The sequence below is a fragment of the Pteropus medius genome, unplaced genomic scaffold (genome assembly GCF_902729225.1).
Source record: "Pteropus medius unplaced genomic scaffold, Ma_sr-lr_union100, whole genome shotgun sequence".
In the NCBI taxonomy this organism is placed as follows: Eukaryota; Metazoa; Chordata; class Mammalia; order Chiroptera; family Pteropodidae; genus Pteropus; species Pteropus medius.
Window position 1 is genome coordinate 42,306,674 of NW_024340849.1, and position 19,761 is coordinate 42,326,434.

A 19,761-nucleotide genomic window follows, 5' to 3' on the forward strand; every position below is an offset into this window, starting at 1 on the left:
CTGGACTCACTTGCTTGGCTCGGCCCACTGAGCTCGGCCCTCCGGAGGGAGGGTGGGTGTGGGCTCTTCCTGGCGGAACCAGCACAGCGCTCCCTGGGACAAGCAGGAAGGTGTTTTCCTCTTCATTCTGAAGAAGGCCAGAAACAGCATTTAGGCTGCCATTTGCTCGGAGTAGAACCATCCCAGTATGAATACATGTTTTCACTTCCTTCGTTGTCAGGAGAAGAATTGAGGTTTTCTGCCAGTTGTCTCCTCAGCCTGAGAACCTGTGCAAGCCCCTCAGCGCCCTCCATTTAGGGGGCATGCCCCCCGGCCTGCTTCCGCCTCGGCCCTCCTGCAGGGAAGATCAGTAACTTTCCTTAAGAAGCCCATTTCCCGTGGCCCATCCCGTGCCCGTTCAGGGTTCACAGTTCCTCTGAACTTCCTCCTGATGAACAGGTATTTGTTGCACCTCAGTCAGTGGAGACCTGTGGGCTGATTCCCAGGAATTGAGTTTTTGCCTCACGGTGTGGTAACCGACTCTGAAAACATCTTACGTCTATTTTCTTAGCTGCCTTATGTCAACATTTTGATGGATTTTTTTAAAGCCAGAAGTCCTGATTAACATCTTTAAACTCCATCTACAGTTGCAGCATTTGGTTTGCAGACACCTTCCGGATGCCAGGCAGATCAGATTTCACCTCCACTGGCCTTCTAATGCACTGCACTTCACTCTCACAGTGTTTTACAATTAGGGAAGCTCACCTGCACCCATCACTTCATCTGATCGGCACCGAATTCTGCCTGGGTGACAGGAGGCATTGCAGGTTTGGCCTGTGGAATGGAGGAGGTTGATAACTTAGGTTTCAGTGGTCTTCCCACAGCCAGACCTTAAACACAGACTCTAACATCTAAGGCCAGTGTCTGTTCCCCACAGCCGCTTGTTCTGTGCCAAGATACCACTAAGTTGCCGGGAACATGCTAAGGAGCTTTAATTTTTGCAATTTAGATTCACATTGCAGCTGCCTGTCTCCAGGGTTCCCTAGCGGCTGTAGGAGGCAGACAACCCAGGCTCCTTCAACAGAGTGGGGGCGTTGGTCTGCTGGAAGACATGCAGCCTTGTGGATTATTGGGGATTTTCTTAGGCAGGTCTTTGTTTCAGTAAAGTTGAAATTGGCTTTTATTAAGGACTTTAAAGGAGAGGGAGTGGCTTTTACTATTGGTTGTCAGGTCCATCCTCTGTAAGGCTGTGGCCCTGCCTGACCTGCTCATCATGGTGGCACCAGGCCACACACTGGTATCAGGACGGCACCGTTGGGCAGGTTCCTGGAACAAGAGCCAGTACATGTGTGGCTTATTCATTTCTTACCACTCGTGCTGTAGACACAGGGGCAGCGACCCTTGGCTCTTATGAAGGCCTCAATTCAAATGGTCACTCTCTGAATTACAAACAGATGTTCAATTCAGAAAGATATCAACTGCCAGAGTTATCTTTGCAGAATGAGCAAAATACTGTACAGTCTGTTTCAAGTTTGTAATAAACGTATGCATCAGACACACCACGTGACACTGTGGAGTGAGTGTGAGCTGGAGGGGCCAGGGCTGGGGACCAATTGGCTCCAGGGCAGCTTTCTGTCTCGTTACTGCTTTTGCTGTGATGTGATGGGGGGTTTGGAGCATTCAGCTCTCCATAGCAGTCGTGGATGGAGTCCCCAAGGAGATAAGTAGAAGATATTTGGCCCAAGCAGTATATTTGTTCATTCTTTTTCCTCTGCCTTCCACTGGTTATTACAAGCCTGGGTGCTGGCGGAGTGATGACTATAAAAGAGAGAACTATCACCGTCTCTGTGAACCAGCATCGCCCTAATAGGACACCAGACTGCAATTGTTGGCAATATTAGGGTGCCAAATTTAATGGCTGGCAGGAATTTGGGTATGGGCCATAGTACCTGCCATACTTCCAGGCTTCTTTCATTCATCAAACACGTAAATGTCTCACTGCCACGGGCCAGGCCCTGTACATAGCCTGAGGATAAAAGATCATTGAAACGTGTCCTCAAGTGCTCATCACCAAGCGAGAGAGGAAAGATAAGAAATTGAAAGAACCCCTAGATGCTCAAAGAGCTTCATGGTTCAGAGGCAGGATTGTTCAAGCCCTACTGGGCAGATCCAGGATGGCTTCACGGAGGAGGTGGTATCTGAGCCAGGACTTCAGGGATGGGTGTGTTTCAGTGAGGGAGCCAGAAAAGGCCATTTAAGGAGTGCGAACAACAAAAGCAAAGGCACAAAGGAGTGAAGCTCAGATGAGAGCCGGGCACCAGTGAGGGTACTGAAGCCTGCAGGAGGAGATGGCAGGTGGTGTGAACACAGGACAGAGGAGATTTAACTCAATTTTATGAGCAGTGGAAAACAACTTTTATTCCCCACTGAAGAATTTTGAGCAGGGAAAAGATCACTAGAATGCTTTCTAAAGAGTACCGTGAAAAAAGTATGGAGGAGCTAAAAATATTTCAGAATTAGAATCAGCTGGACTTAGCAACCGATGGTAGTCAATATGTGTGAGTGATAAAGGAGAAGGAAGAGGAAAACACGACTGAGTGCCTGGATGAGGCGACCAGGAGAATGATGGTGGATGTCGTAGGAAGATGCAGTGGGAATGGGTAAGAAAACCAGGACCAGATGGAAGGGCTGGACTTTTCTATTTTAAGGTACTTTGCTGAGGAAAAGTGTTTTTATTTTTAAATTTTGGATGGAGACTCCTAATCTTGGGCTAAAAGGAAGGAGCTTGTGGGAAGGAAAGAGGAATGAGAAGAGAGTGATGTTGGATGGAGCAGCTCTGAGAAGGGAAGGTAGGTGGGCGCTGGAGGCACAGGCAGAAGCATGTGCCCTGGGAGGAAGGACAACCTGAGTGAGGAGGAAGAAAGAGAAGATGGATAAGAAATAGACTCAAGCGTGCTTGGATTGGAAGGGGTAGAGACAGGCCCTTGGTGAGTGTCTTTTATGATTATATTTTATAAAACTGAGTAGAACATTACTGAGATCCTTATAATGAAAATCAGCATTGCTGCCCCCACTTCTCCTCGTTACCCTTCTCATTTTCTAAGGGCAGCCACATGCAACTCTTTGAGGTACTATTTTGCCCCTGATATTTGCCTCCATAATTCTAAATTGATTTATTAGCTTCAGATATCTCTATAAAGATTATATGTAGTATTTAGACATTATATTATTTATTAGACTAATATACAAACAGTCTATCTATAAAGCTCTTTCGTGTCTCTCCCTGCTTCCCCTTCTCTTGCTCCCAATAGTTACATCGCAAAAATCAAGTCAATATTTATGCTATTATGAGTTTAAACAGCTCAATAATAGCTAAATATGATTATGTTGCTTTTTATTTTGCTCTTCATAGTAGTGTTGCATTCTTATTTGCTAGATTGTTTGTATCTGTTTTGGATTCTTACCCTTCAACACTCTCTCAATCTTATTTTCCACAGCAGAAAATGTCAGATATTTGTCAACTCCATTTTTTAAAACAAGTGACCTCCCTCTTGGAGTTCTTTCTTCATGATCCAATCTGGACTGCTTATTCTTTACACTTGCTATAAGACTTTCAACCTGAAACTTCCTTCACTACCATCCTAGAAATTTCTTGAACCTCTTTCTTATCTGTGACTCTTGTCTTTACTTCATGTTTCTTCCTTTCATGTGTTTCAGTGGAGCACATTTTCCAATAGCTTTTTAAGAAAGAGTGCTTGAGAATTTTTGTTTTGTTTTGTTTTAAAACATCACATGTCTGAAAATATTTTTATTCTAGTCTCATAATTGACAGACATTTTGGCTGGGTACAGAGATCAAAGTTAACAATGATATTCCCTGAAGTTTTTGAGGCAATTGCTCTCTTGTTTTCTAGTTTATAATATTATTGTTGAGAAGCCTGATGATGACCATCTCATTCAAAGTAACTTAAAAAAAATTTTTCCCCTGAAAGCTTATAGGATTTTTCTTTCTTTTATTTTTATTTTCAGCTTTATTGAGATATAATAGACAATTAGTTGCTCGTATTTACGTTGTATAATTCAGTGAGTTTTTTTCAGTTGGCATACAATAGTATATTAGTTTCAGTTGTACAGCATAGTGATTAGAGATCTATATAACTCACAAAGTCTGCACTCCACTAAATCTAGACCCCTCTTCCTTCTTACATATTTATTACATTATTAACTATTTTCCTTATGCTACACTTTATATCTCCCTGTCTATTTTGTAACTATCCATTTGTACTTCTTAATCCCTTTGCCCTTTTTCATCATCCCCCCAAGCTCCCTCCCATTTAGTAGCCCTCAAAGTATTCTCTATGAGTTTGTTTCCGTTTTTGATGTGGTCATTGTTTGTCTTGTACTTTAGATCCCACATGTATGTGAAATCATGTGGTATTTGTCTTTCTCTATCTAACTTACTTCATTCAGCGCAATACCCTCTAGGTCCATCAAGGCGATATCTTTTTCCACCCCCTTTCTTTTAGTCTCTGTGTATCTTTTAATCTGAAGTGAGTCTCTTATAGGCAACATATGTAGGGTCTTATTTTCTTATCCATTCAGCCACCCTATCTTTTGGTCAGTGTACTTAATTCTTTTCCATTTGAGGTACTTGCTGATAGGAATGTAGTTATTACCAGTCTTTATTCATGTTTTTGATGCATGTTTTTTCTTCTTAAAGAAGTATCACCAACATTTCCTGTACTACTGGCTTGGTGATGATAAATTCCTTTAGCTTATTTTTGTCTGGGAAGCTCTTTATCTGTCCTTCGACTCTAAATGATAGCTTTGCTGGAAAAAATATTCTTGGTTGTAGATCCTAGGTTTTCATCATGTTGAATATTTGTGCCAAGCCCTTATGTCCTGCATAGTTTCTTTTGAGGAATCAGCTGCCAGTCTTCTGGGTGCTCCCTTGTAGGTAACTAACTGCTTTTCTCTCGCTGCAGATTCTCTCTTTGTATTTAACCTTTGGCATTTTAATTATAATGTATCTTGGTGTGGGCCTCTTCGGGTTAATCTTTTTTGGGACTCTCTGAGCTTCCTGGGGTTGTATGCCTATTTTCTTCACTAGGTGAAGGAAGTTTTACATCATTATTTCTTCAAATAGCTCTTCAGCTTCTTGTTCCCCTTCAGGTACCTCTATGACCCAGATATTTTTACATTTAATTTTGTCCCATAGGCTCCTTAAATTATTATTATAGTCTTGGCTTCTTTTTTCTTGCCATTCTGATTGGGTGTCCTTGGCTTTCCCAACCTCTATATGGGTGGTTCGATCCTTTTCTTTATCCACTCTGTTGATTCCCTCCAGTATACACTTCATCTCAGATAATCTGTTCTTCATTTCTGACTGGTTCCCTTTTATAATTTCTATTTCAATTTTTATGTTTTTTTTTTTTAAATCTCTTTGTTGAAGTTCTCATTGAGTTCATCTACACTTCTCCTAAGTTCACTGAGCATCTTTATAACCATTGTTTTGAACTCTGCTTAGACTCCCTTATTCCTGGATCTCCATTCTGTTCTCTCGTATGGTTTCTGCTTCTTGGTCTTCCCATTTTGGCTGCCTTTCTGTGTCTGTTTCTATGTCCTAAGCAAAGCTCCTAAGTCTCCCAGTCTTATTAGTGCGGCTTTGTGTAGTAGGTGTCCAGTGGCACAGTCCTGAGAGGGGTTCAGCTGCAGGCCAAGTATAGCCCCAGCCTGTGCCTCTCTGGGGCCACCTGTTAAGTTTCAGCAAGCAATCCACAGATGCTGTGCTCAAGAGGCCATGCCAGAAACCGAGGCCAGCTGCCACCAGTGTGAGTCTTGGGGTTGGCTCAGTGAGGAGCACTGGACTCACCGAGGATACAGCTGGATGTGGCTTGGGCTGGGTAGGTGGGGCTGTAAGTTGGGAGGTGGAGTTTTAGGGACTTCTCTGGGCAGAGCGACCTCTATTATACAGTTCGATGATGTCTCAGCTATGGTGGTACATTGTCTAAGCACTGGGAGCAGGGAGGGCTCAACAGATGAACAATGGATACCCCCAGCACTTCTGCCTGGGAGAAAGCCCAGGGAGAAAGCCTCGCCGCCAGCCCTTACTCCAAAAATTTATTGTCCCCCTGTAAGTCCCTGGTGCCCCCTGAGCAGACAACCTGGCACTGGTGCTCAGAGTAAGCAGGTCCATCCCCACGAAAGTCCGCTTGCAGACATGGCCCCTTTAAGAGGCGTCTGCAGCTGCCGGCTGCCACTGCCGTAGCCTCTGTCCCACTCAGCCACTGGGGACTGGGCAGCCTCCATCTTCGCCCTCTCCCACTTTCCACCATTGAAGTTGATTAATTATTTCTCTCCTTAGTTGTAGGGCTTCTGTTCATTTAGATCCCAGGCAACTTTCCTTGCTGTTTGCTCCGTGTTTCCATCCCAAATTTGGTGTGGTCACAAGAGGGATGAACAAAGCCTTTTTTCTGCCGTTTTTAGGTGCCTCTGTAGGATTTTCCTTGATTCTCAGCATCTGAATATGCCTTGATTTGGGTTTTTGGTTTACTAGTTCTGCTGGAATCTTTCCTCTTCTTTACTCCTGAGAAATTGCATTGTATTTGATAATCCTCTTCTTACCACCTCATCATCCCTACACTCCAGCTTTTCTGATTTTTTTTTGTTTGTTTATTGAGGAGAAAAAGACTTCTGGGTTGACCTCAAATCTTCTTATGATTTCACTCCTATTTTCTACTATTTTGTCTTTCCATTCTGCCTTCTAAAAGATCTCGATTTTGTCTACCGACTTTCACTGAATTTTCTTATTTTGGGAAGCATATTTTTAATCAGCAAAAGCTCATCCTTATTCTCTAATTAGGTCTTTTTTTATACCAATCTATTCTTACATCTTGGATGGTGTCTTCTGTTTTTCTGAGGGTATTTCACATTTATTTTCTTGCATTGTCTCTTTCTCCAAAGTTCCTTTTCATTAGTTGGTTAGATGGCTTGTGTTGGTCTTTGTCTTTTACATCAGAGGTTTTCCTTGCGCTTCAGGTGATCTTGACTGTGGTTCACATTTAAAGGTGAGGCATAGACAGGGTTTCGTGCCTGTGAGCTTCACTGTGGAGTCAATTCGAAGACTCCTCCTATCTCTGAGCTGAGGTGATAAACAAGTGTCCTGGAAGCTGAGTGGGGGAGGGGGCTGCGAGCCTCCTAATTCAGTGTGCAGACTTTGACTTAGTGTTTTCGGATGGCTCTCAATTTCTGTCCTCCACTGTGGCTGGTGTACCCTTATGTCTGGAATCCCTCCGCCAGCTTCTCTGTTAAACTCAGCGGCCCTTCTAGCCAGGGTTAGGAAGAGAATTAAGGCCTGATGCAATTCCACGGAATGGCACGAATTAACTTCTCTGCATCCAGAATGGTAGTAGCTCTGTATTAACCTTGGGAGAGTTGAGAAAGTAATCACTTGACTCATTCTCTAAAGGGCTTAAGCACTGGGTAGGAAAGGTTGTTTGTGAAATAACCTCCCTTTGGGGATGGAAGTGGGTGAGCAACCTGGCTCTGTGGGTAGTGGGGAGCATGTGTTTGGTATGCCATAGGTACCTTACTGACTGTTAAAATCAGACTGGACAATGGGTCAGAATGCCATTACTGACTTTGTCAGGACAGACTTTGATAGCTTTGGCACCAAAGGGACCAAGGAGGTGGGGGAAGTGGCTTTTGAGGGTGGAATTTGGCCAGTGCCGGTTATTCTTAGATGCCTGTGGGCCCTCAGGAAGGCTTCCTAGTTCCAGGAACGTATTCACTGGAGGAAAGGGCAGAGCTTCCCGGCTGTGTCCCAGCACCATCCCAAGAAGGCAGGAAAATGTGAATCAGGAGGTTCCTCTGGCGGAAATCCCCTCCATTGGTGATCTTCAGGCTGTGGTGGCAAGCAAGGGGTGTCACTGCTCCTTTGGCACTTGTTCCTGCTGTCGACATGTCCCAAGTTCCCTGACACCTGCTTGGGTCACTTTAGTGTCTGTACCCAGGAGGCCCTCAGCTTCTGAGCTTCTGAAGCCATCCACAGTGACGCTGAAACTCACTTGTATGAGAGAATGTAAGTTTGCCAGTGGCAGCAGGTTCGCTTCAGTAATTTGGGATGCATCTACTTCCTTCAGTAATTTGGGATGCATCTAATTCACTTCAGTAATTTGGGATGCATTATGCTCTGAAATCAGGAAATTGTGGGTGCTAGAGCTAAGAATGGTACTGTTTTGGAGTGCAACCATCATGTAGGGAGGCTGAAAGTCCTGCTTCCTGGGCAGGGGGCTCTGACAAGCTTTCTCAATGGTTCTTGGGCCACCTGAAGGCAGCTTGCCCCAAGGTGCCCTCCACAGGTGTGAGACAGGTTGTCTCCACGCGGTGGTGGCTGCTCTCGTGTTCTCCAGGGCAGTGCCCATGGCTTCATTGATGCTAACACAGGGGCAGCCACCCAAGCACACACTTTTAGTCTCAGAGGGGCTATGGCGGAGCAGTCAGGCCTGAGGTTTTTAACTGTGTATGTCTTTTCATTTTCCAAATGCTCAGCAGAGGAGCCCTCAGAAACGCCCCCGCCTCCGCCCCGAGGGAAGGCCCCGCAGGCCCCCGAGAGGCCTCCACAGCTGGCAGAGGCCCCCACGGAGCCATCTCATCCAGAGCTGACCCCTCCGTCGCCGCCAAGGCCTGGTGCACCCCCACCTCCCGAGGACCCTGAACAACGGCTGCACACAGGCCAGCAGCCTGTCCTGCCTGAGAGGCCGCCACAGCTGCTGCCCCCACCAGCATGGCCTAGCTGGACAGGGCTGCCGTTCTTGCCTGGCTCCACTGGGGTCATTATGGAGACTGGAGAGGCTGGGCCTCCGGGGAGGCTGGGCGTGTCCGGGAAGGGCCTGCCCCACGGGGTGGATGGCCACACCAGGCAGGTGCCCATTCCCAGTGCTGAAGGCTTCGCTGGAGCACCAGGTGAGTAAGGCTCACAGTTGCTGCTGCTGCTGGACACATCTGAGCAGAGGGCGTGAATATAGGAGAGGCATCCTGAGCCTCAGGGCTCTGCCGCAGGGGCTTTGTGGGTCCAGGGACCAGCCTTCAGGGGACAAGTTCCAAAACTTAGTTCTCCAAAGGGGCTGAGGTCCTGAGGGACCAGTTTATGCTAATTGAACCCCCAGAGCCTGGGGCATTCCAGGAATAGTGTAATAAAGTACTTAGAGTTGCCCCATGGGCTGGAATACCTGGGTCATGGGCCGGCTCGTTGATCTTCTCAGCAGAAAATGTACCTGGGAAACCAAATGTGTACTGGGAGCCGGTGTAGCAGCAAAGACAGCTGCATGTCAGAGTGGATGGGTTGGAAGGTTCTAGCACAAATCCCAGCTGTGTCATCACAAGCTTCCTCACCTGAAATTCAGCTCCTTCACCTGCAGAATAAAGATAGTAATAGGACCTCAGGGGGTTACTGTGAGGGTGGAAGAGGGAAGCCTAGTTCAGTGCTTGGCTAGTAAGTGCTCCATGTGAGTTGTCAGCACCACTGGGGGCAGGTGGTGGTGGGGGTGATGGTGTTGGGTAAAGGGAGCCAGTATTTGTGGGATCCCCACTGCCTGCCAAGAACTGAACCAGGTGCTCAATCTCCTGACAGCGCTCCGAAGTTGATATTAGTTCTAATTACAGATGAGGAAACTGAGGCTCAGGGCTAAGACATGTAAACAAACAGTGCTGGACAGTTTGTTTCATTAGTTTTACGCATCATGGATGCTTATACATTGTTGGGCTATTGTCTGTGCATCCCTCCTTCCATCCATGCATCCATGTAACAAACACTACGTTCAGTCTAGCTGGAGGCAAAGCCTGTGAACAGGCAACACTAGAGGGCAAGTGTGCTGGCTGGCATGTGAGTCTGATCCGTCTGTGGACTTCTCCGTGGCTTGAGAAGCCCAGCATCTCATCTTTCTCCTTGCATTCTCCCAGCCGTCATACCTCCAGGGCCATCTCTGCCCGGGATAAGTGGGTTAGGAAGAAGGCACTGCGGGTACAACTATGCCTCTGTTTCTAGGAAGACAGCTTGGAGTGGGCGCCCTTGCTCTATGTCTATTTAAAGAAATAGTGTGAGGAGCAGGGAGAAAAAGGGGACTCCCAAAAATGAGATGCTGTTTAGGATTTTGTTTGATATTCCATTCTCATTTTTTTTTCCAGGATACCCCAGGTCACCTCCTCTAGCCTCCCCAGGTACGTTTGCTGAGAGACCAGGCAGGAGGCCGGTTCTCCTCGGCATGTCCTTCTTCCTCTCTTCGGGCTATTAGTGTGGGTAAAGACCGGGGCCCAGCCCTTCCCCACCCACCAGCCATGGGACAGGGTTTCTGCTGACTGCAGTGGACCAAGTTCCCCCAGGGTGTGCTTCCCAGAGAGGGCCACAGTCATGCCTGAAACAAGGGGTTTTCCCTCATGCATCATCCCAGCTCATGGAGTTTCCTGAGAAACTGTGTGGGCCTCTGCCTGGTGTGGCCCTGACAAGCGTTCTGGGGTCCAAGTTTAAGCAGCTCCCTAGATTATTCCCATTATCCACTCCCTGACCACCCCTGTCCCACCAACACACACACAGGTGTATGATGCACAAAGCCTCCCACCTCTGCACACAGCATCACATAGTCTGCTCTCACAAAGATATTCAGTCTCATAGTCAGCCTCAGCCCCCTCCTTGCCACACACACTCCCAGTGAGAGCCTGTCCAACTAACCGCTCAGCTTCTCTCGCTGCTGACCTGACAAGGTCTGTCTGGCTCTAGAGTGTGAGGACGGTTTGTGCCTGTGGATGCTTTACCACTTAAAGACAAAATAAAGCGGTGAGGCCGCCTCACGGCACAGGCCCTGACCATTTGCCTGCGAACACGTGTCCTCTGTTCCAGGGCTTGTGGCACCTTCTCTGGTGTCTTTCTCTGCGGGGCTCACCCAGAAGCCTTTCCCCAGCGATGGGGGCGTCGTCCTCTTTAACAAAGTGCTGGTCAATGATGGGGACGTGTACAACCCCAACACTGGTAAGTTCTGAGGGGCGTGCTCTCTGGGGTGCTGGGGCGGGAGGTGCCCCAGCAGCTGAGGGCCCTGGACGGGGCAGCTGGCTGTGTTGCTGTTCCCCGTTGTGGGTTTTTGTGAAAGAGTTTCCAGCTCACAGGCTGTAGGGAGGGTGGATGTGCAGTGACATTTCCCAGTCGTGAGGTCAGCAGACCAGCCTCTGCCATGGGAATTATTGTTCAACTGATTATGGAGCTTGTTAGCTTTCCCAGCCTCGGCCGCAGAGAGGTTCTCTTCCTTGCAGTCTGTCGTCCTCACACCCTGGGACACCTCACCCAACCTCTTTCAGGAGCTTGTGGTTTATGATGAACACAGCCAGAAAACGGACAGCGTTCTTTCCAGCAGGGTGGCCCTGGGTGTGGGGTCTCCTGCTCTGAAATAGAATCGTGTTCTGGATTCTGCCTGCAGCACCCATGTCGTCCCCCAGCCCATGGGAATAGTGAGGACAGAGGTCACCCTAGGTTCCTGTAGTACAGGTTCCCTCCTTCCTGCCAGCCTACCACTTCAGGGCCTGGGCTTCTGTCCCCGGGGTCTGGAGGCACAGCCCTTTCCATCAGGCCAGATATGGGCATCTGGTCTACTGTGTCAGGGCCCACCCGGCCCACTGATGTCTCCCGAGGTGTGCCTGGGGCAGATCAGGGCTGAGCCCTGAGGAAGGTGCTCAGGTGCCAGGTGGCCTGGGGATCTTTCCTGGGGAGCATGGAGACCTCTGAGGAGTATCTAGGCTCTGGGACTGTCAAGTGCCAGCAGACCAGGGTGCCCACACCGTGCTCGCAGGGCCTGCATGCATGTGACGGTGGATTTCTGCAAGGCTGTTGGCAGATGGAATTGAGTTCTTTCTGGGCAGATGTTAGCCATCACCCTCATGTTTACCCTGCCTGGCCACTGTCAAGTTAAATCCCACCTGTTCTTAGGATGGTGGTTCTTAAGAGTTAGCATAAAATTCTCCTGCAGAACCTGGAAAAATGGGTCTTCTAGGCTGACTGGAGGGAAGCTCAGGACCATTTCTAAGCCACTCCCGAGGCTCCAAGGTATGCAGGCTGCCGTCTGGCAAGTGCTGCTTTGGCTTTCAACTCGAGTATGGCTTCCTCTGGCACCCTCACTTCCTGCTGCCTTGGTAGTGGACAGCTTGTCCACTCTTCAGGTCAGGGGATCTTTGTAAGCAGGGATGCCACTCCTCCCATGATCCCAGGATGTCTAGTACCTTTCTCATTGAGCAGATCCTCGGTAAAGGAAATTCTGGGTGACCCTGAGTGAGGCTTCACTCCAGGAAGACTCTGAGGGAACTTGAACGCCAGATGTCTCAGTAAAGATTCCTGAGACTCCTAGAGCTTTAGGTTTCTATTAAAAGCTGGGGAAGAGAGCTGGATGGCCTAACATTTTTCAGGGTGGTTTGGAGACCCAGCCCAAGATTTCTTCTCAGCTCCAGGCCCCCATTCTGTCAGTTCTTGGATGTGAGAAGCAGAAGACAGTGTCTCACAATGAGGATTGGGTCAGTGGCAAGGAGCAGTGCACGCTAAGGGGATCTGTCACTGGGTGGGTATAGATGGGCTACCTCCCCAAGCGTTAACCTGTTGCACAGGGCTGTGCTGGGGTTCCATCAGCACAGGTGTCTGCCTTCTTCCTCCCAGGGATCTTCACGGCTCCATACGATGGGCGCTACCTGATCACAGCCACCCTCACTCCTGAGAGGGACGCGTATGTGGAAGCTGTCCTGTCGGTCTCCAATGCCAGTGTGGCCCAGTTGCACACAGCCGGCTACAAGAGAGAATTCCTGGAATATCACCGGCCCCAAGGCAGTTTGCACACTTGCGGGGGCCCAGGGGCATTCCACCTTATTGTGCACTTAAAGGCAGGAGATGGTGTCAACATCGTGGTGACAGGGGGCAGGTTGGCTCACACGGACTTCGATGAAATGTACTCCACATTTAGTGGGGTTTTCTTATATCCTTTCCTTTCTCACCTCTAGGGTGCAGGGGAATGGGGGAAAAGAGTTGTAAGAACTGGAAAGCTTTAATATATTCAGTTTATGTATGTAACTGGAATACTGGTCTAGTTTTCTAGACATCCCACCACTTCCCCCAAGGTAAAGAAAGGCCTTACCTGGCTGTAGAGGCCACCATACCTTAGAGTTCCCCAGCAGCAAGGAGTTCTCCAGAAAGGTTAACATGGCCCCCAGTTTGTCACTCCGAGGGATAGCTGAAAAGTTGGACACACCTCTACCTGTAAGTCAGGTCCTCCCCGTCTCTCACACTTCCGGCTCTGTGCCAAGGGGCCTGAGCTGGGCCTATAGGGTGCCAACTGTGGAGACTCAAACTGCTACTCTGTAGGGCTGTCACAGAATCACATCCTGATAGAGAAGGAAGAGCTGCTGGATACAGGCCTGAGAAGAGGCGGGCTGGCCAAAATTGGTACCTGTGGCTAGTCTACAAGAAAGCAAACCTGCCACCAACTAAGTTTATTTACATGGCATGCAGGAGGGAAGTTTAAACACTGAAGTGCTGAAATGGCACATAGTACCACTCAGAGACCTGAGGTTTACAGTCTGGGCTGTCCCGGGTTTGGTGCACCACTGCTCACCCGAGTCTCTGCCCAGCTGCGCAGGGATGCACGAGACTGTTTGTATCACTTGTTTGGCTCCTTGAATGACAAGTACAATTTAAGTGCAAAGACAGGGAGTGCCAATAAAGATGTAAAACCACTAAACCATTTCAAGTTACTTACGTCTGGTGCCTTATGGATTGAGAGTTACTTAAAAGCAAACTGCAGAAAGGTAATTGACTTTTCAATGGCCATAGAAAGTAAGCTTGAATAAATTAACCTCAACTGTTTACCCCACACCATCCAAGCTGTATACTTGGTTGTTTTTCCGCTTGAAAAGACAGATAAGATGTGCTTGGAGGCCTCCATGCGAGCCACACAGCGGAAGAGCGGCTCCTCCAGGGGATGCTGGGAATTCACATCTCATCAGCAGCTGCCCAGGCTAATGAGAGCGCTGAAGGCCCAGCCCACACAGATGCAGCTTTAACTAGGGACCCTAGGCAACGAGAGGCCCAACATAAAGCTTGAGTACACGCTGAAAGCTGAGATCATCTGAGAAAAGCAGGCATCTTCCCATGGAGAGCACGCTGTGTTCCAGGGAAGGCCAGGCAGATTACTCCCCTCCCAGCAGCCACGGAAACCTCTAGGCGCACGAGAACCTTAGCACCAGGGGTCTCTGCTCATCAGGTTAGTAAACTCTGTCAGACCAGAGCCACTGGGGGAGGCAAGTGCCCTAGCACCTCAGGGAAAGATCTGGACTGTAGACTTGTTTCCCTGGCCTGGCCTGGCCTGAATCAAGCCACCAGATATTCTCATGCCGTAAAAACTACTTTGTGTTTCCAAGACTGCCTGCAAACAAGATCACAGAGTGGCCACTGGACACTGCAAAGAGCCTTCTTCACCCCCTCCCTCAGCTAGGGAGCAGTGACCAAGAACCAGAGGGTTTGCTGTTTTAGTATTTTAAAGTCTGGGACTCTCTGTCCAGGAGCAGGGTGGAAGAATGGCATCCTCATCCCATTTCTGCAGCTGGTAACTGGGTAAAAGTGGCTGTCAGAGTATTGCTGGTTTCCTAGAAATGACTCATAGGAAAAACCCCAATGCAATGGAGCATTTTCAGGAAAACCCAGTTGGCGTGTGCACATGCTTTTGCTTTCTTCTGCACGCCCCCTTGTAAAGACCATACTTGGTGCCTAAGGGGACACAAGCACAATAGTAGAAAAGGCAGAGATGAAGAAGGTAGTGACTACTTTTCATTTTTTCTACTCTAGATGGTTCTCTAGAGCACCATGTAACACTTGGTCCTCCTCTCTCAGTGCATCCTGATGACTCATTAACTGAAAAGGTGAATTTCAGCTGTATCTTCAAGACAGGCAAAGTAGGCAGTCTAATCACAGCAAGTCCTGCCTTCACTTCGGGATGAAATAGGATGAAAGCTGGATTGTGACTCATTTAGGAGAAGCATCTTTCAAAAGGGAAAGGCAGAGAGAAAACACAAGGTCACCTGTGAGCAGCCCCAAGCTGTGTGGCTGCAAGTGAGACATGTAAACCAAGCCCTAGGACTTAATGGGCCACAGGGTTATAACCTCTAAAATAAAGTTGTTGCTGAGAAAAAGGTCAGGGCACTTAAGGTAAGCAAAGAGAGGACTGGGACATGTTTTCTCCCCTGCATGAAACATTAGCAAATGGCCTCATTTAAATGATTAAAAACACAATGATCCCAGCAATAAAGAATATAAATCAATGCAGACTGCATTTGAAATCATTTCCACATTAGTACATTTAGTTTTCTTAGTGACTGTATCATCTTTTCAACTGCTGCTCACAATTTGCAGTTTGAAAGGAAACAGGTATTGTGATCAGAGACAAACCCAAATCTACACTTGTAAATCTAAAACACGGCTTTGCACCTCTCTACTTTCTAAACATATATACCAGCCTTCCCTGTACTGTCCTATCAAAGGGGAAGAAAAAGAAAGAATACATGCAAATGAAGGGGTGCAGCGCACAGCGGAAGGAAGCTGCAGCTGGGACAGGCCGTCTGAGAGCCCAGGGATGGAACCTACACTGCTCCTCCCTGAAGCACTCAAAGCTGTTCCGAGTAAAAGCCATTTCCTTTATAATCAACTTCTCTGAGCTCTTCCTTTGTCTTCCCAAAATCCACCCCAAAGAGCCCCAGTGTCCTTCCCCGACCTCTCACCCAGCCATCACTGCATGGCAGAGAGGCATGAAGCAAGAGCTTTCCCACACTTGAAGGCACACCCGCAAAGAGGTCTTCTGGGATTCAACATGTTCAGCACATGCGGCATCTGGCAGGGTCTGGTGATCTGACACAAAGATGCTCATTTAAATAATACGTGGGATGTGGGTTTTGATCCAAGATCACTGTGACTCTAAGCTGATGAAAACATCAGGATTGGTCAGTAGTACTCACCCTAAGAAAAGTTTTAATGAAAGGTGGGGTGGCTCTGAGTGGGATTCTCCGGGGACCCCTGAAAGGCTGAGGGGTGGGTTAGAAATACGCCTAGAGAATACCAGTGAGAGCACACCAGAAATTACATATGTATAAAAGACTCATTCCCTGGCAGAACCTACAAAGCAAGAGTTCAGTTCCTGAGAGTGAAGCCTCACTTTTGGAGTCAGGTTTTATAAAAACAAGCACCCAAAATAAGTCCTTTTGTACACAAATTTAAGTGTCAGCGAAGATCAAAATGCTAATTTATGGAAATTATCAATTTCTGGCAAGAGTACAGAGAAGATGGTTTAAATGTCCTCTGAAGGAAAGAGTCAAATGCATTCGGTTTATGTTTGTTTATTGTTGTAACATTTTGTTTTGAACATCAAACACTGCACCAAAATATGAGCCATATCTTAAGACAACTGTCTTTGCCATAACTAAGAGTACTGGACTGATGTTTACAATTAATTTTTGACAACTTAAAACTTATTAGTGGCACCGCTATCTAATAATCAAATACTTCATCATAGACTGTAATTATTAAATTAAAAGAACAAAGTTTCCCTCTCCTTTTCTTACTTTTAAAACAAACCAAAAAAGTTTTCACCTGGAAAGAGCACTTACTTTAAAAACTCAACTTTAAACTAGCTTCATTAAACCCAGCATGCTCTAAAACAGGGGAAAACAAGACTTCCCAGAGTAAATGATATTGAAAAGATGTTAAAAATCCCTGGAAAAGTCTGTTTTCACCAACTTGCAAAAAAGGAGAAAGTTTACTTACCTATTTTTAAAAGGTCTTGTCTGCACCTTCAAGAACAGTGTGGAAGGCCATGCGCCATCTTACAGGGCACAAGTACTTCCAGCCACTGACTAGCTGCGATTCCCCAGCCATTCTACCTGTGACTGTTAGCAGCTTTCATTTTAGGACATCATAGTAGTAAGCTTTTCCTTTTTCCAGTTGAAAACTATGCAGATGCTTTTAAGCAGAGCAAACACAGTACTCATACACAGAGCTACGTGGGCATGCTCGGGCCCACACGTACACTTCCTAATGCCTGGTAAGATGTCCATGCCAAGGGTGCACAAGCTTCAGATATGAAAGTCAGGTTGAGCTGGGAAATGGGAAAGGGGCCATGGCCATTTCAGCAGTGAAGCAACCAAGAGGATGACTCAGAAGGGCTCAATCTGCCTGCAATCTCCCCGTGACACTGTTCTGAGAGCAGCATGCAGCTAATGTGTCTTCATTTACTCACTATCGTAAGGACCTGTGTACAAACACACTCAAGGGCATCTCTCTTTCACAGAAAGAACACATGTCATTTGTACCAAATGGCAATGGATTTTCAGCACAAACAATACTTTCGTAACACTACAGTAATAGTAATCATCTACTTTTCAGCAAGAGGGACTCCTTTAAGGAAAAAGACTCGTAATTAGTGTGCCCATTGGATCAATCTGCAGCAATGGAATGACAGTCTAGCACTTAGGACCACTGGGACAGAGGGACTGGCTGCCCTCAGTGCAGGCCCAGCAGACCTGGATTCCCAGGTTGGACCTGCTAAGAAGGTCCATGAGTCCAGAGACAAAGAAATTGTCTAGTCAAAAACCCTTTAAAGAACTTATAAAGGAATACAGAAAGTGTATATTAAGGTTTTCCATCCGGCACATATGCAGAGGCCCAACTAAGCTGGTTAAACACGGTCGAGGACACCGACAGCACCTATGAGGTGAAGTAACCGCGTGGACACCATACTAGGGACTGAATTCAATACCTGGGCAGAACTTCACATAAACATAATCTATAGTTTCCCTACCTACTGTACATAAATAAACTCTTTAAACTAGTCCCTGACCTACTTAAGGCGGGAAGGTTTGCACTGGAGGAAGTGTATGTCACTCCCCCTCTGGGAACATACGCCTCCAGGTTCTGCCACTGAGACCGTGTTTGAGGCCTTCACCATGGTCTCTGCATCCAACAGCACTAGGAAAACGGCTAAGTCAGGGCCTTTCAACTCTCCAATCCGGAAAAATAACCACTCCCATTTCTCCATATTTACATTAGTATTATTTTGGGTGGAGCACACTAAAAGGAGGAAAGCCCCCAATACAAGTACAGGGAAAAGCAGAGCCGGAAATGGAAACCATCCCGAGCGGGGTGGTGCCTAGACCCAGAGCTGTCTCTCCGCTCTGGAACTTGGCTCACTGCCTTCTCACCAACAGACCTATGTTTGGTCATTTTTGGTCCCCTGAAAGCCACCTAACAATTCTCTTGATTCTAATACTGAGGTGATTCTCAACACCCAGCCTGATAGCTCCAGGGTCTCCCAGCTCTGGAAGGGTTTATGGGACAGAACCTGATGTGTCTGCTCAGACTCTGACATGAGCTCGTTATAACCAGGCTAGGAAACTGAGCTGCCAGCAGAAGGGCGGAGAACAAGGCCCTTCCCAGAGCCAGCACAAGTACACACCTGCACTTCCAAGGCCTCCCTGAAAGCAGAGCTGTTCTTTGCTGTTTAACCAATTCCCACTGTTAGTTCTTACAAACATCAAACATATTCCGCAAAACTGTTTCTTCTGGCTAGTCCAAGACTTATGGGTCTCCCATCATGGAGCAGTCAGATGAGAAGGTGATGATCTGAGGGGCTTTTCTCCAGAAGCCCCCGTCTGCGGGGATGGGATGCGTGGCCTAGGCCTCTGCCCAGCGGCTGTTCCAGTTCAGTGCAGCAGGGAAGGAGGAGCCCAAAGAAGAAATGTGTATGGATGGCTGAACCAACATCACGACCTGGCTCTGTAGCAGTTCGGTGGACCCTGATACCCTGAAGAAAGCCCTGGTTTTAGAGAGAACACTTTCAACTGCCCAGTAGAAATGATAATACTTTACTTTGTGCAATATTTTGGTCCACTCTTATTTAGCTTCTTTCTTCCTTTTAAATTATGCAATTAAAGGAGCACCCAGCACATAACTCCACACAGAGCGTGTGTGAGGATCGACCAATGACAGGAGCCCAGGTCTCCAGTCTCAGGTCTGACCTCCCCTTACTTCTTCCGCTAGGGCATGAAGTTGCAACCGGGCTAAGCCCGGGAGGGTGAAGGAGATGGCAGTTCCAGCTCCAGGAGCTCTCCTGGTCCCTGCTGCTGCCCAGCTGTCAATACGGGTCTTATCCCGCACAAGTGGCTGGGAGGGGAGCCCAGTGCTCTCTGTCCAGCAGAAGTGCAGGTCACCTTCCCTTGTTGCAAAACGAGCGACTGAGGACCTCCCCTGGAGGTGCTGCCTCAGGCCAGGTCATCCAGGTCTACTTTGGGGATTGGGTCTCGCCAGTAGCAGAAGGAGCTGAACTCTGGGCATGGAAAGGCAGAATTCTGTTCCTTATTGAGAAGTGGGAACACGTGCTCCACGAGCTCACTCAGTCTGTGATACCTAGAAGGGATTGGGAAAGAAACACACAAACCGTTACTGTGAAGTTGACCTAAGAGCACAGATTGCAGGTTGTAAAGCCAGTAATTCAGATTCCTCTGATGGAAAGGACCCAAGATAGGCCTCCGTCCCTTCCTGGGGTACAGACTTTCTCTTCAGAGTCTAGGAGAATCAGTGATCCCATAGAGGAGAAAATACCAGGCAAAGAAGAAAGCCTCCAAAGGCAGGTACAGTTCTGATACTTTGAGTGAGGCCTGATCCTGATATCTGTCTGTCCCTAGTGTCACCTTGGCTACAGAGTTCTAGGTTAAGAAG

At 47.6% G+C, this 19,761-nt stretch overlaps 2 protein-coding genes across 8 annotated transcripts in view; one reads left to right on the forward strand and one right to left on the reverse strand.

The window, feature by feature from the left end:
* EMILIN2 (elastin microfibril interfacer 2) overlaps nt 1-15,317 on the forward strand; it is a 51,226-nt gene extending 35,909 nt beyond the window's left edge. For 2 of the 3 annotated variants that reach the window (XM_039845186.1, XM_039845194.1), the window contains 4 exons: nt 8,529-8,942; nt 10,164-10,196; nt 10,873-11,001; nt 12,667-15,317. In XM_039845186.1, coding sequence (XP_039701120.1) covers nt 8,529-8,942; nt 10,164-10,196; nt 10,873-11,001; nt 12,667-13,004 — 914 coding nt within the window. In that variant the 3' untranslated portion in view covers nt 13,005-15,317. The remainder of the gene's footprint in view (nt 1-8,528; nt 8,943-10,163; nt 10,197-10,872; nt 11,002-12,666) is intronic. The other variant, XM_039845190.1, reaches the window with a different exon arrangement.
* A 1,052-nt stretch (nt 15,318-16,369) lies between these two features.
* LPIN2 (lipin 2) overlaps nt 16,370-19,761 on the reverse strand; it is a 76,795-nt gene continuing 73,403 nt past the window's right edge. For all 5 annotated transcript variants that reach the window (XM_039845231.1, XM_039845241.1, XM_039845236.1 and 2 more), the window contains one exon: nt 16,370-19,449. In XM_039845231.1, the coding sequence (XP_039701165.1) occupies nt 19,305-19,449 (145 nt within the window). In that variant the 3' untranslated portion in view covers nt 16,370-19,304. The remainder of the gene's footprint in view (nt 19,450-19,761) is intronic.